Source organism: Coturnix japonica, chromosome 5, assembly GCF_001577835.2.
Source record: "Coturnix japonica isolate 7356 chromosome 5, Coturnix japonica 2.1, whole genome shotgun sequence".
NCBI lineage: Eukaryota > Metazoa > Chordata > Aves > Galliformes > Phasianidae > Coturnix > Coturnix japonica.
Genome location: NC_029520.1, coordinates 15624839 through 15639729, shown reverse-complemented (window position 1 = coordinate 15639729; position 14891 = coordinate 15624839). Strand labels below are relative to the sequence as shown.

At 42.2% G+C, this 14891-nt stretch overlaps 2 protein-coding genes across 2 annotated transcripts in view; one reads left to right on the top strand and one right to left on the bottom strand.

The window, feature by feature from the left end:
* Positions 1–232: 232 nt before the first annotated feature.
* C5H11orf58 (chromosome 5 C11orf58 homolog) lies at positions 233–5943 on the bottom strand. The gene is made up of 5 exons (XM_015864137.1): positions 5763–5943; positions 5509–5589; positions 4432–4492; positions 2627–2736; positions 233–1424 (listed from the first exon to the last, which is right to left on the bottom strand). Exons 1-5 carry the CDS (start codon positions 5820–5822, stop codon positions 1218–1220), a joined length of 519 nt encoding a protein of 172 aa, XP_015719623.1. The 5' UTR covers positions 5823–5943; the 3' UTR covers positions 233–1217.
* A 96-nt stretch (positions 5944–6039) lies between these two features.
* The window catches only part of SOX6 (SRY-box transcription factor 6), a 399666-nt gene continuing 390814 nt past the window's right edge, over positions 6040–14891 (top strand). The window contains exons 1-2 of the mRNA XM_032444750.1: positions 6040–6180; positions 7357–7473. The gene's annotated coding sequence lies outside the window, so the exon portion shown is untranslated. The remainder of the gene's footprint in view (positions 6181–7356; positions 7474–14891) is intronic.

Here is a 14891-nt window from a genome sequence, read left to right as displayed (position 1 = left end):
AATAGACCTGTGCAGTAGTACATCCTGCTGCTTTTGTGTGAGCTCATTGCTTTTCTCTGCATGCAATAGATTGTATACAGAAACTGAAGGTTCTCCAGAAGTACATGGAATTTCACAAAACACTGCTGGGGAAGGAGGAGGCTGTGCTAGAGGTGTGGATCTGACATTCCATCCACCCAGCAAGGACAGGCAGATCCTTTATCTGACATGCTAAGAAGAAACCGAGTCTGAGTTGTTATTTTACTGATTTAATACAATAAACTCTAAATTTGCAGAGGAATGGATGTGCTTAACTTTTGCTGAAAGGAGTTACTGAAGTCCTGCCTCTTTAAGCACATCAGCTTTACTAGAGAGATGCAACCCTGCCATAGTAATTCACTTAGACAACCAAGCGAGGAAAGGTTTACAAGTTTAGCTCTGTACTCTATACCTTAAAATGCTAAGTAATTTGCATATCCTTTTCATTATCAAAGTATACATTCTCTTTCAAAGTAAACTGAGTTCTTTAGGAGGAATTATTAAAAAATAACAGCTCAGTCCTTTAACCAGGAGCCAGTCTTTCAAAATCAGTTTTTTCTAGTCAAGAGTACAAAAGCTTACAACCTGCTATTTCTTACTCCTCTGCTACAATCAACCTGAAGAAATAAAAAACTAGAGTCTCCTGTTGTAGAATTCAGTTCTAAAATATATTTTCCTACCAACTGCTGCAGGACTCGAGCTGGATACAGTGATTAATACTGTCACAGAAGTGAGCAGGTTCTGCTCTTAGACCTGTCCCCACTGGCATCTACTGACAAAATCACTTTAAAGCTCTACTGCATCACAGAGCAAGTACTGATACTGGTTATTTTACAACTAATGCAACATCCAGTAAGTCGCGTGTCAACTCACAGTTAAGAATTCAAGACTAATTACTGAAGAAACCAAAAGCAGGAATTTCTCTAATCTGGCATGAAATAAGGGGGAGGATAGTTTAGATAACATAGTAGAGATCGGGCAGGAACAAAGATTTATTTCTTCATCCGTTATTTTATACACTTTACAAAAACCAGGAATCTCACTGTGCCCATGGCAACTGAAAGCAAACACTACTTCTTGTCTTCTAACAGGGTCTTCTTAAAATCATAATACAAAGATTTGTGCTGTAGCAGTCCTCCACTTTGCACTGTAACAATAAGGCTTACTGTACTTTAAATACAAAGCTGTTACATCTGCAGTTATGAACCGCTGGCTTTAACAAACATCATTTTATAATTGCTTTTTGCTTCCTTTTTGTTTTCTGGGACCGCAGCTTCATCATGTTTTTCAGCAGCTTGCAGTTCCTCTGCAGATTCATCTTGCTCTGAATCAGAGCCGCTTTCGGAGTCCTCTGAACTCTCATGGTCAGAGGAATGCCCAGCTGCCTCTTCTTCAACTTCCTGAAACTAGAAGTTCGGATTATGATGAGAAAGGTAAACCATTATTTCCTGGCAGCTCCATTTCAGTTCTCTGAAGTGCCCATTGCTATATGGCCCCATTCATTTCAGTAGTAAGATGGACTATCTTGCTAAACTCAGATCTTTAATAAAGAAATTATTACATAGAAAACAAGTCTACTGAACTGGCTAACAGTACCAAATACAACATCTAGGGATACTGCAACCACTTCCCTATTTACTTACAGCAGAAATCCTGAATGTGCCATTAAATGAGTTTGGAAAGATCCAGATTCCATCACTTTGGTTAGTTTCATTTTGTGTAAAATGACACTTGGATGTTTGTCAGGAAATGAAACATACTGAAACTAACTGACTGTCTTTAGGAATTCATAACAATGACTAATCTTTGAAAACAAATTTATCACGCAGCACTACAAAGCAGCGTTAAAAGCAATAAAGTAATGCTACTGCTAAGAAGAATGATCCCCAAATGGCATTTTGTTCGTGCACCTAAAGAGCAAAACCTTCATGTCTGTAGTATTTTAAGAGCTCTAAGCACCACACAGGTTGTCTCTCTGGGAAGTCTGGTGATGTTTTTAAGCAATAATTGGTGCTAACAGGAGAAAAAAAAACCCAAAACATTTTAATTGGCCAAGTATGACAGTTTCCTAATAATCCAATGTGGTTTTTTTGTCATTCTTCTCTTCCTACTCATTTACCTACTCAGTAAGTAGCTCTTGCAAACACAAGGCCAGTTGGGTGTTAACCCACTGAAGGACTTCAGCTCCCCATACAGCTAGTTCCTCCGTCTGATTCCTGCATTCCACCTTGCTTTTCAGGGCCATAGAGAGATACACACCTCACAGTAACAAGAAGCAGATTAATTAGCTCTCTGGGACAATGCAGACGGTTACATTGTCCTTTTATGCATTCTTCGGCAGCACCCTGAATTAATGTATTTGCAGCTTTCCATCCTAATCAGCTTTGACTACAGTGGAGCATAAGAAAACATGATATATCTCTTTCCAGAACAAACAGAAGCAGTGATTTGTTTCCAGGCTATCACAAGGGCCACAAGTCAGTATGTTTCTCATGTAACCCAAACTGCAGATTTGCTGCTATTCATGGTAATGAGATTTTTAAACCATGTATCATCTCGTCTTACTGAAGCAGCAGCCAAATCATCAGAGGAATAATGATCTTCCTACCTCACTGAAACCCAGTCCACAATGGCGCCGGTTTCGTCCAGACATGGTGCTGTCCATGCTCTGCTGGTACTGAGACTCCAGTTCTTCATTCATTTTCTTGTCTTCTTCCCCTGCATGTCCAGTGTACTTTGGTTATGGTTCATTCAAATTAACAAAGACATCAAATTACACAAAGTCATCAGACTTTCAGTTTATCAGCACTTATATGAAAAAAATTTGAGCCACCTTAGAAACTCCTGGATTATTATTATTGTATACAAACCATGCTGACTCATAAGCAGCTTTATCAAGTGTGCAAGCAAAACTGTTTTGATACAAAATGGGACAGTAAGTTTGTAAGACTCAGCACATTCAAACAGAGGTGCTACACACAGCGTATGTTCTACTCAACACAGTAAATGTAACTGGCACAACTTTGCTGTGCTCCTGCCAATACATCACCAAAAGGACCAACTTTCTGCCCTTCGCTATATAACACGTGAGTTGCCATGATTAAACTGTGACTGCTATATGTTGCAGCAACCAGAAAGACACTACCAGTCCTGTTTGTAGAGCTACATCTGAAATTATCACATGCACCCTGAATTATCAGGAGCTATAAATGACAGCTCTTTATTCTTGCCTGTATTTAGGAATTAGCAAAAAAACTAACTTCTATAGCTAATGAACAAAACATGAGCTATTCCTGCATGCCTTCTACTACTACATTTTTGAACACGCAAATAGAGGATCATTTTTACTGGGGAAAGTATAATCTAAAACAGCAAGGAATCCTCTGCTCTTGTAGAAGGAAGGAACCTCTAAAATCTCCCCAGGTCAGCTTACACCACTTCTGTTTTAATCTGTATCACTGCAAAACCAAAACCTTGTACTCCAAACTAAATTTCCTCAGTGTTTCTTCATTTGCAAGTTGGAGTCTTGTGTTATTACAGAAAGTAAAATGCAGCATCTGAACTGCTTGCTCCTACCAACGCAGTTTAGAATATTTACGACTCCTTAGAGGAAGCATCATCTCCATCCTAGGCCAAAGTGACTCAGTCACAGCAGAACCTGGAGTCAATCCCCAAACTTCCTTTGAAGTTCTGGTTTTTAAATCATTTTTTGTCAACTCAACAGTTACTTGTGGTGCATATCAGGAAAACAAGTTCTCTGGACTACTGACAGCTGCTTTCTCTACAGCTTTACCACAGCTTCTGTCAAACAGTCACACCCAGCTTGATTGTGGTGGACTCTGACTGAGGAGCTGAGCAAGCCCGATAAGTTATTAGGGTCAGCCGTTATAGGACATCAAATCACTACTAATTGCAAAGATGACCTTGCAGATCTTCTACCTCAAGGCAAAAATCTTTCTATATAATAGGTAATCAGCTGAAATGAGAAAAAAAATACTAGTTAGCTCTGCATTTTTCATACACACTGAAGCACAGATTTGAATAGCCGTATCTGGCAGCAAGGAAGAAATATAACAACCCTGTTAACCAGCAGCAGTAACACTTCACTGTCTTATTTTGATAAGAAAGTACAACAAGATCCTGTAGGCCCTGATGTACAGAGCATTTGTATGCAGGTTTAAGTGACCATCAAGTCTAAACCCACACTTCCAAAGGTATGTGGTCACAGACGCTGCTTGTCAGTGTTCTAATGCAAAGCTAGGAACTCCTCCAGCTCCACAGCCTCATCTGTCTCCAGCTTCAGCCTCAAAAGCTGAAATCCCTCCCTGCAGCATCTACCGAGCTGAACGTTCTGGGATGTCCCTGTGCAGGTGTTTGCTTTCCGACTCGGTACCAGCTGTTGGATAGACTGACCTGTCCTGAAGTGAGAGGTTGATCTGTGGTCTCCGATAACAAGGCGGCCAGTATGTTCTTTCTAAAAGAAAATGCAGTTTGTTTTGGAGCTTTAGGCACTGACAGCTCTGCCAACATTCTGGAAATCTCGAACGGAAAAGGTCTCCTGTCAAACCCAGATAAGCAGTGCTAAGACTGTAAGTTCTACCAGCTAACAGCTGATCCTTATTGACGAAGCTCATTCCATCTTTATGGTTCGCTGAAAAAGAATGGTTCTGAGAAAGAATGCCCACCAACTACACAGTCTTTACTCTTCCCACGCCCCAACGCTGGCACTGTTTGCTTGTTTTTTACCACTTTGAAGATGAAGAAAAAACCACACTGGTATTGTCTGCCAAACAAGGAGAACAAGTGATCATCTGATACAAAAGCCACGCCTGACAACACTGGACAACGTGAGTTTACCCTTGATTTCTTTCTCTGTCCCTACGCAGTAGCTCAGGCTTCATGTCTCTCTATGACCCACTGTACCACAGAATCACAGAATGACCCGGGTTGGAAGGGACCTCAAGGATCATGTAGTTCCAACCCCCCTGCCTGGCAGGGCCACCAAACATACACCTTTACTAGATCAGGTTGCCCAGGGCCCTGTCCAACCTAGTCTTGAACACCTCCAATGACGGGGCATCCACAACCTCACTGGGCAGCCTGTTCCAGGGCCTAACCACTCTCCTAGTGAAGAGCTTCCCCCTAACATCCAACCTAAATCTTCCCTCTTTTAACTTAAAACCATTTCCCCGTGTCCTGCTACTGTCAGCCAGGTAATGCATCGCAGTCTCATCACAGCACTAAGCGGCTGTTTGTTAACGAATGGATCCCCTAGTGGCTTTACGCGGCAAGCTGCTTTACGTACCACGCAGGCGGTACAAATAGGGGATGCTTGAATGATGCAACGTATAACCAACACTAAGGAGCACTAACTTTTAGACAAATATTTCAAGCTTATGGAAATATCACATTCAAGCTAACGCAAACGACTGCGCTGCCCGGGGCCGCAGCCAGGCCCCTACAGCGCCGCGTGTTGTTCCGCCCGCTCACCTTCCCCGCGCCCATCAGCCTCAGGAACTTCTGCTTCCTCTCCTCGTTGCCGAGATCCGCCGCCTGCCAGCTGCCGGAGCCCTGCGGGAGCACACTCCGCTTGCCGCCTCTCCCCGCCGCCCCCCTCCAAGCAGGGCGGCATGAGGCCGAGCCGGCCCCGGTCCCACCTCGGGCCCCGCGCCTCGGCCTCCCCCCGTCCCTTCCCTCCTCCCCTCTCCCTCCGCGCGGCCGCCCCAGGCCCCGCGCCCGTTTACGTCGGGGGAGGCCGCTCGCTTGAGGCCGTGCTGAGCCTGCGAGTCCCGTGCCGAGCTCATGGCCGCGGCTGGGCGATCGGGCCGTGCGCCTCCTTCCTGCCGGAGCCGCTCCTTCCGCCGGCGCCGGGTCACGGCCCAGGGGTGGAGCGCGGGGGGACGCCGGGATCGGTAGTTCTCGGCCGGAGCTCAGAGCGGCCGAGGGCGGGAAGGGGGCGGGCGCGAGGGCGGGGCGCGAGGCGGACCGTTGGGCGGACCTGCGGTCGGTCGCCTCCTCAATTACTGTAGCGGTGGTGAGAGCCGAGGGAGGCGGCTCGCTCAGCTCTCCCCTCCCGGTGCCGCTGCACCAGGGGAGTGAGGGAGGGCTCCCGGCTTAGGGGAACTTCTGCATCGTGTGAGCGCGGCTGGCTCAGAAGCTGAGGTAATGCCCGCAGGTGGAAGGCGAGTTGTCGCCCCTAAAGCCCTGCACCACACCGCTACACCGCCCCGACACACCGCCCGTGTTAGCGGGTTAAGGTGCTGAGCACCGAGAGCTGTAAATGTGGTGTGCACAGTCCTGCTGCAGCTCACACGTGGCTGCTGGAGGGTTAAAGTTGGTCGCTTGTGGATTTCTGAAGCTCGAGTGAAATAAGTTACAGCAGATGGAGGCGGGAATAAATACACCCAAAGGTGCTCGGTCCTCTCGAATCCCGCTTTAGCGCCTTGTTTGAAGCGAACGGCTCCAGTTTAATTTCGGTTAGAGAGCTGAAGTTTGTGCCCTCGCTGGGTCTCCTCTGGTGTCTGTCTGTCTGTGTTTGGGCTGCCTTGGTGCAGTGAGTTCAGCAGAGTAGCTCTCACTTCCAGCTGTGCCCAGAAATCACACGTGCTCATCCCCTCAGCCTTCCTACACACTATATCTGTAAGTCAGGATGGGTCCCATACCCTGTGTTCTTCTCAGTAGCTGGGTTTAATCCAAGCTTTCTTTTGACTTGTAGAGAGCTAAGCTGCATTTCTTTGTGCCTGCTTCTCTTTGGTCATTTGTTTTGGCGTGGTTGATTCCCAAGATTTTGTTTGCAGCAGCTAAATGCTTCAGATTTGAGCCAGTGAGTCCATCCACTTTCCTCTGTAACTCTGTGCTATAGCATGGAAATCCTTGGGTTCTGAAGGCTGGACACGAGGAAGGACGAGATAGGGTGTGCCTGCAGGCTCCACCTGTAGTCAGAAGCCCATACTGCCACAGCCTGATTGAGGGCGAGCAGCCTGTAATACAGAGAGGTCACAGTGAAAACGTGCTGCTGGACAGCTTATCTCTCAAGAGAAGGGTGCTCAGTTCTTTGCGAGTAAATGGAAAGCTCCTGTTGTACTTCTGAGGTTCAGCTTCTGCTCTGCACTGTCTTTGAGAGGGATCTCTGTGTGTAGAGGGTGAACTGCTCTCAGCGAAGCTGTTGTTAGAAATTTCCTCCTTTCAGAAGAGGAAAAATGGAGGAGGTTACAAAGGTATTATTGAAGTGTTTTCCCTTGTTTGAGAAGGGCTTGGAGTGGCTTTCAGCCATTTTGATACATTTTAACATCTTCCCCGAGCCTCGTCCTTCACATGTCACCCATCCTTCTTTTGTAGGACTGTAGTGCAGTGAAAGAAGATTCTACAAGAAAAGACTCTGGAGATGGAGCACTAAAGTTCTGCAGCTCTAGTAATGTAAAGATGCGCTGATATAGCCCTGCTTCTCCTATGTAGGTAGGTTCAGTTATAGATATATGTTGGCTGTCACTATTTTCAATGTTATTTATATAAAACAGCACTAGGCTAGCGATATTTAAATTAATTTTTACATGTGTTGCACCAAGTATGCAAAATTAAACAGAGAGGTTCAGCTGTTACTCCTGTTTTCTAAAACTGCCATAATAACTTGACAATGATAAAGAGCAGGAGGGAGCATTAGTATAAGAGAATATTGCATTTACAACTTTATCCCCATTGTAACGAATCTATATAATTGCGTGGTGACTGTTAAAGGGCCTTGCTTAACTGAAATGTCAATTTTAAAAGTGACTTATCACAAACAGACCACAGAAAGTGTAATCAATAGCATAGTCACTGAGAAAGTAAAATTAATACTTCATTTTTTATAGTATCCAGCAGCATTTTTAGTCTGTTAAATGGGGATTGTGCCAGTTTAATATCTGTGAGATTTTAGTTTTTTAATCTTTTTCTTCCACTTAAGTTTTTATGTCAGTTTTTGTACTTTTATACTTTAAGACCTGTTCCTTAAGAATAACATGTGGGACATTTGAGGTTTGGATTTGAGGCTATGGATTCCTTACAGGATGAACTGAGAGGAATTGCTACTGGGGAAAAAAACAAAAGGTGCAAGAAAGTCAGGCTCTGTGCTGAGTCAGGCTCAGATTTGATCACTGGGTCTCAGTTGTGGCTTACATTTAACTTCAAGTTATTTTCAGGATGGTTGAAATTGCTTATATTGCTGACTGCAATGGTGTGTTTTGTTTGCATTACAAATAATGATGTGCTAATAACATTTTAGTAAGGGACTTCTATAAATACATTCATTACCTTATTGCTCACTTGTGATAAAGGGTCTGGTTTTGAAGAGAAACATTACCATAATAATAAAAAACCAGATACATCTCTAGCACTAAATGCCACAATGTACTTATGGGGGAACTTAAAAATGGAGTGATCAAACTGCTGGCAAAACTGTGAATTGTCTCTGAAAACTGGTTATGCACAAGTGTCACTTACCTCTATGGAGATATTACAAGTTGTTGTGGGGATATGTGACTCCTGAGCTTTGCTTAACCTCCAGCATTACTAGTAAATTAGGAGAAAGGACAGCACTATGAAAATCTGTCATGTTAAGATCCAGTGCTGTATTTCCTGTCATCTTTTGAACAACTGAAAAATAGCGTGATTCACAAGAGAACTAGACTCATTGACTTTTAGGAAGAAACCTGTCTTCTTGAATCTGTGGGGCTGCTTTAGCATGTAGACAAAATAGTAGGTAAGGATCCTGGGCAATGTTTGTGAGAGTTTTCCACCATTCTGTGACTGTCTCTCAGAGGAGATGCTCTGGAAGCTGGCACTTAGGGCACAGGAGGTGCAGCTTTGTCACAAAGTAGAAACTGGCTGCAATGCAGCAGTCAGACTTCACTTAAATGGCTGCCCATCCATATAGCTAAAGAACGGTAGGGATGAACCCCTAGACACTGAGATGAGAGTGAGGTGACGTTTAATGACCCTTAAGGTGACAAAACTATTCACTGTTACTCTCAGACTTTTGCTTTGGTGATGAGCTCCTGCCTTGGGGTGGGAACCATCTTTGGAGATGGGACGAAACCAACTCTGTTACAGGAAATGCCAGAAAAACTACCTTAGCGAAGACTTTCTGCACCGGCCCATGTACAAGCTTTGAACCTCAGCAACAAGAACTTCCAGGCAGATGCTAGCTTAGGAAAGCTCGGTATGGGAAAGCAGCTTACCTAGATCTTGCAGTAGTTCTATCTTGGAGGAATATGACGTAGAACATTTTAAAAATATATATATGTATTGAGATCTCTCTGTGGAGGTAGAGAGGGTTAAAGTAAAGTCAAGCTAAGTTTAACAGCCAAAAGGCCTTTTTCCTTTGTCTAATACAATAAGGATGTCTTTGCCTCACGGTACTGACTGAGCTGCAGTAATGAGGCAGGACAACCCTGTTCTGGGAGCTGTGGATTCAGAGCTGAATCTTCCCCTGTTGTAGTCCTGGCTGTGCCCAAGGATAAGCATCGTAGGCATACCTTATCTTTCTGCTTTATCTAGGATTATATAGGATAATATAATTACTTTACATTGTTAAGAACTAATTAGGAGTTGCGCAGGGTGTTCAAAGCAATGTATAAATGGCAAATGCTAGCTATAGTGTAACTGGGCTACTGTAATTGGTAATGTGCTAACTGATATTGGCATATAAAATAGGATCAACCTCTTCTCAAGTGATGTAGAATTTTTAATTAATAATAACGAACTTCTGATACTCAAAGTAGTTATTACTGTGAAACAGGGAATGTTGCCAATATTTGTACGAAAGCTTAGCACGATGACTATTTTAGCTTGAAATTATAAAGAACTGTGTTTCATATGTACACATACACCTACTGCAAGTACACACTTTAAATTAAATTTCTTTTTTAGCAGGAAGCCCTTTTTTTTTTTCTTTTCTTTTTTTTTTTTTAGTGGAGACAGGCTATTGCCCTGGCATTTTAGAAATGCTTCATCTCTTTCAGTATACATTAAGATGAAAATACTGCTGCTTTTCTGCCCACTGCAGTATGTAGAGGTTACCGCAGAGAAGAGTGGGAAATATTCTGTATATCACTGTAGGTGGAGAAAGACGTATTTGTAATTGAGATCTGCTTTTCACAATGTACTTGCTCTCTGTGGTTTAGTGTCATGGTGTCAGCCAAAAGTTCAGCTCAAGCTCTTGCTAAGTTGTGTTTTACCGGGTTGGGAAGAAGGAGTGGCGAACTAAGGGCAAACAAAGAAATGTCAACAAAAGGGTTGCTGAGAAGGGAGCATCAGTTGAGGGAAGTCAGTTCTAGCTGTTAACATTTAAAAAGCCCTTTCAAGGACTAACAAAATAAAGGATAGAGGTGTCCTCATCCTGAAATGGCTTTTATATTTCTGAACCTGTTATAAAAGCTTTTCTTAGAAGCTTCCTTTCTAAAAACAAAATAGTTTTTATCGTAAACAAGGCAGGCAGCACATCGGTACAAAGGCTATCTTCACTTACTTTTATTTCTGGGCTAGGAGAGGTGCCATCATTCAGTCCCTCTGGGAAAGAACTAAGAATTGTTGCCCCAGCTTAATAAATGAAGAAAACAAAGGATAGATAAATGTTGTCCTTGAAACCTGCTCTGTGCAGGCTTCCAGTGCTGTTGCATGTATTAGGATTTGTTCTCAATACAAAGATTTTTAAAAATCTCCATTTTTTAGCAAGTTTAAAGGTAAGTAAGTTAGGACAGCTCTCTATAGATGCAGTCCTAGGGGAGCAAGGAGACAGGTAGCTTCTATATCAGGGTAGTCAGTCAAGGCCAGGCATCTCTCTTATTTGCAGTGAATGTGAACCAGCTATAACAAAACGAGAACAGAGAGCTTTCCTTCCATTGAGTTATTACATCATATTTGACTGTCTGGGCTTCTTCATCTCAATACAGTACTAGGAATACTGTACCTGTGTACAAGTCTTTTTTTATTGCAATGAAAATACAGCTTTAAATATCTCTCTTATTTTCCTGTTTCTTTTGTGCTTGGTAACACACAAAAGCACCACTAAAGACAAGACATTTCACAGGAAGTATCTGCCAAATTCAGTTATTCTACCATGAGTCTGAAAGATGAAACAAAACCTTGGGCATTATCAAAATGAATTGTGTTTGTTCAGACAGACAATGCAGTAGCTCCTCTATCTTCTGCTTCATTCATATGCAGTAAAGCAGAATACTTCAAAGAAAATTGAACACCTCATGGGAACCTCACATCTCCATCTGGTTTTCTTAGGGAATTGAAATTATTGGGTGATTTGAAAATGGCATGGACAAACCTTTATACAAATTCTTCTTCTCTGAAAAAGCTTGGACAAGATCAACAGTCTGTTTTTGAGTCGCCTAACACTGTGAAAGCCAAGTCTCTGAAGTCAGTTGAAAGTTGTCTGCATACAGAATTTGTGTTTTCTTATAATGATTCCCTATTTCTAATATCTTTGAACCTTTTTCTGTATGAGGGAAGAGAAACTGGAAGGAAGTGTAATTGGTATGGAGAAAACATGGCTCTGCATGTTCTCTTCCTTAATCCTGTGTGCCTGTAGTAGTTGCTCCTCTTTAGTGACTTCAGCAACATTTGTGGAAGTGGTCAGTAAAGAGGTATAAGGCATTACAGAAGGTGTCTTTATGCTGGTGCTTTTAATTCAATTCAAAATGATCTGAAAAAGATTGTGGTTTGAAAAACAAACAAAAAGAAGGTGCGTTACCATTCTTCTATGAATGTGTAGGCCCCAAGACAGATTCCTTTCTGAAATGCTTCTGCTTGACTTTCATGCTCAGTGGAATACACTGAACTTTCACGTGCATCCGATGTCCAAATCAGCCTTGAAGACTGACACAAATCTGCATTTCCGCAGCTGGGCTGAGTCACAGTTCTGTCAACTGCCACTGCATTACAAACATCTTTTCTACTGCAAAAACACATTAAATTGTGTCCTGGCAGTCTGTGTTCCCTGTATGTGATCATTCACTACCCCTCCTACTGACAGGAACCAGTAAGATGAGTTAGGTCCATTGCAGCCAGTTGGTATGTGTCCTGGTGACCTGTGTTACTTAACATGCCGACAGAATGTCCCCTTGGTTTTTGCTGCTGTAGGATCTTTACTATACCGAAGGACGTATGAGTAGATATTTGCTCTTTTACTTTGTCCCTGTGCTGGGCCATGGATTATTAATTCGGTATCAGTCACAGCCTATTGGCTTTGAGTGACTGCAGTAAATACAAAAATAAAAGGGAAATTCATTACCCGCTTTTACCTGTTTAACACCAACATCTTATTTCTTGCATTAGGTCTTTAAAATTAATGTAGTGAACTTTTCAAGTTATATACAGCATTAATAAACTATAAACTGTCCACCAACTTTGCCAAGAACCTTCTGTGCATTCTGCCTACACTGCGGTTGGCTTGAACATTTTGGTATGCATTCTCTTACAGTAAACAACATAAAGCTGCATGTGCAGTACTGCAGCAATGTCTGTATGTTATGACATTAAGCGTAGGAATTTGAGCCCAAGCATCAGGTTATTTTGTCTGGAATAATAAATTTTAGATAAATTAACCGGGATGTGAAAGATGACATCCTTTTTTATATCATGATATTTATGATAGGTCTGAGACTGTAATAGTATCCTGTCTTGAAAGTTTTATGTTAGGATGAGTAGTTACTGGTACAAAGTACCAGGAAGAAAGACAGGCTGTTCTGCTGACTTTAGGTCTTTGTTTTCCCAAGGGATGTACCAGGTGCCTTTTCCTATTTTTTAAATAATATGTTATTTACAAAGAATTTGGGATCCAAAGTGGAAATGCTTAGCAAAAATGTCACATATAATGCTGTTAATTTACTAGTAGTGAGTTCGGTACAGAAGACTGAGATGTTTTCTCTGCATGGAAAGCTGGGATTAAAAAAAAAAAGAGGCCATATGCTGGCCCTAAACAGCTTAGTGAGTGGATGTTCCTATATGTGGCATTGCCAAAATTGGTATGTGTATCATACAAAATCATGTATGTCAGCAACATGGAATCACGTAGTTTGGAAGGGACCACCAGGGCTCATCTGGTCCTACCTCCTGCTTGTTGCAGATCCCATTAGATCACAGGGCTACATCCAGTGTGGTTTCCAGCAGCTCCAAGGATGATAATACTGCATTGTTTCTTGGCAGCCTAGCCCAGAGTTTGACCATCCTCATGGCCGTTTTTTCCTTATGTTGAATTACAACTTCCTGTAATTTAACTTGTATCCATTGCCACTTGTCATTTCATGGTGTACCTCTGTGAGGATTCTTGTTTCATCTTCCTCCCTCCCTCTCATTAAGCAGCTGCAGGCAGTGATAAGCTGTCCCCCCTGCCTGCTGTTTTCCAGGCTGTACAAACCATCTCTCTCAGCTTCTTCTTGCATGTCTTGCTGATTGCCTTGGTGCCTCTCCTGACCTGCTCTACTCTTTCAGTGTCTTTCTTTAACTGGGGAGATCAGTGTTGGAGGTGCTGCTCCTGATGCAGGCTCACAGGTGCCAGAAAGATGGGAATTATCAAGTCCCTCAGTCTGCTGTCAGTGCTTCCGTTAGTACAGCCCAGGATGCTATTGGCTTTCTTTGCTGCCAGGGCACGCTGCTGGTTCATGATGAGCTTGTTGTCCACAGGAACCTCCAGGTTTTTTTCCTTGCAAATAGGCTTGCTAGCCAGTTGGCCTCCAGCCTGTCATGTTGCATGGGGTTATTTAATCTCAGATGCAGGACTCTGCATCTTAATGTATTGAATGATAATTATAGAATTCAAGGTATCAGTTTGTAGTTTTGTGCTGGGAAGAGCTAATAGCTTGGAGTCTGTCATTTGGGAAAGCAGCGCCATTCTCTCTAAATAGTCTAAATAATATGGAATTGTACATAATGACTTTCATTTGTGGATAATCAGTTTAACAAAACTTAGGCTAAAGCTGCTGCTATTTCATGTGTGACCTGGGTTAAAGAAATTACAGAAATGGTAATAAATTGCCAAAGAAGGTGAAATTAGTTATTCCTAGAAAGGAGAGATATATTTTTAGGTTAACAATACTCTGTTTTTGTTGCTCACGTTTATATATAAGTATGGGTAAGCTAATTTGGGAGCAAAGCCTGTACTGTTTTTGGTTTATTCTGTTTACTGATCGAGTGAATATTTCACTTTTATTGTTAGATTACAATAGTGTGGAATATTTTACTTAGAGAAAGCATTCAAAATATACTTTATTCTGAGGATATTGAGACACCACTGAATTCATATCACTATTGACAATGTATGATGTACAGTGGTTGTCCCTTACTAATGTGCTTTCACATGAACATAAATTCTCCTACTAAAAGATAACTGTAGCGTTTTTGTATTTTATGTCAATTTTCCTAATTTAAAAATTTGATTATTTTGTAAGAATTTTAAAATTACACAAGTGATTTGGTAGTTGATAACAAATGTGGATTATTTATTTATTTATTTTCCTTGACAGTCATAACAGAGATAATTTCTTTGTGTTGTTAGCAGAACCCTCAGACATAATACACATCTTTCCTTGTGTCTTTTCTGCTCTGTTAGTTCATTTACTCTTTTTTAAGAATCCTGGAATTTGTCCGAATTGTGTTTGTGAGAATGAATTCAGCGTATCCCTGTCCATGGTCTACTGCAGCTTTCTCTAAGGGGCCGCATGCCTGCAATGTTAGGAAATTCTGGTGTGCAGTAAATTAAGCCTCTGCACTGAAGACTCTCAGCGAGGAGATATTACAGAGGAAACCAGCATTTCTGGTGCTGCCCGTGATTTTCAGAAGATGACCCCCTTTGTTAATGAGGCATGCAATCCCAATTTGGCATGGGT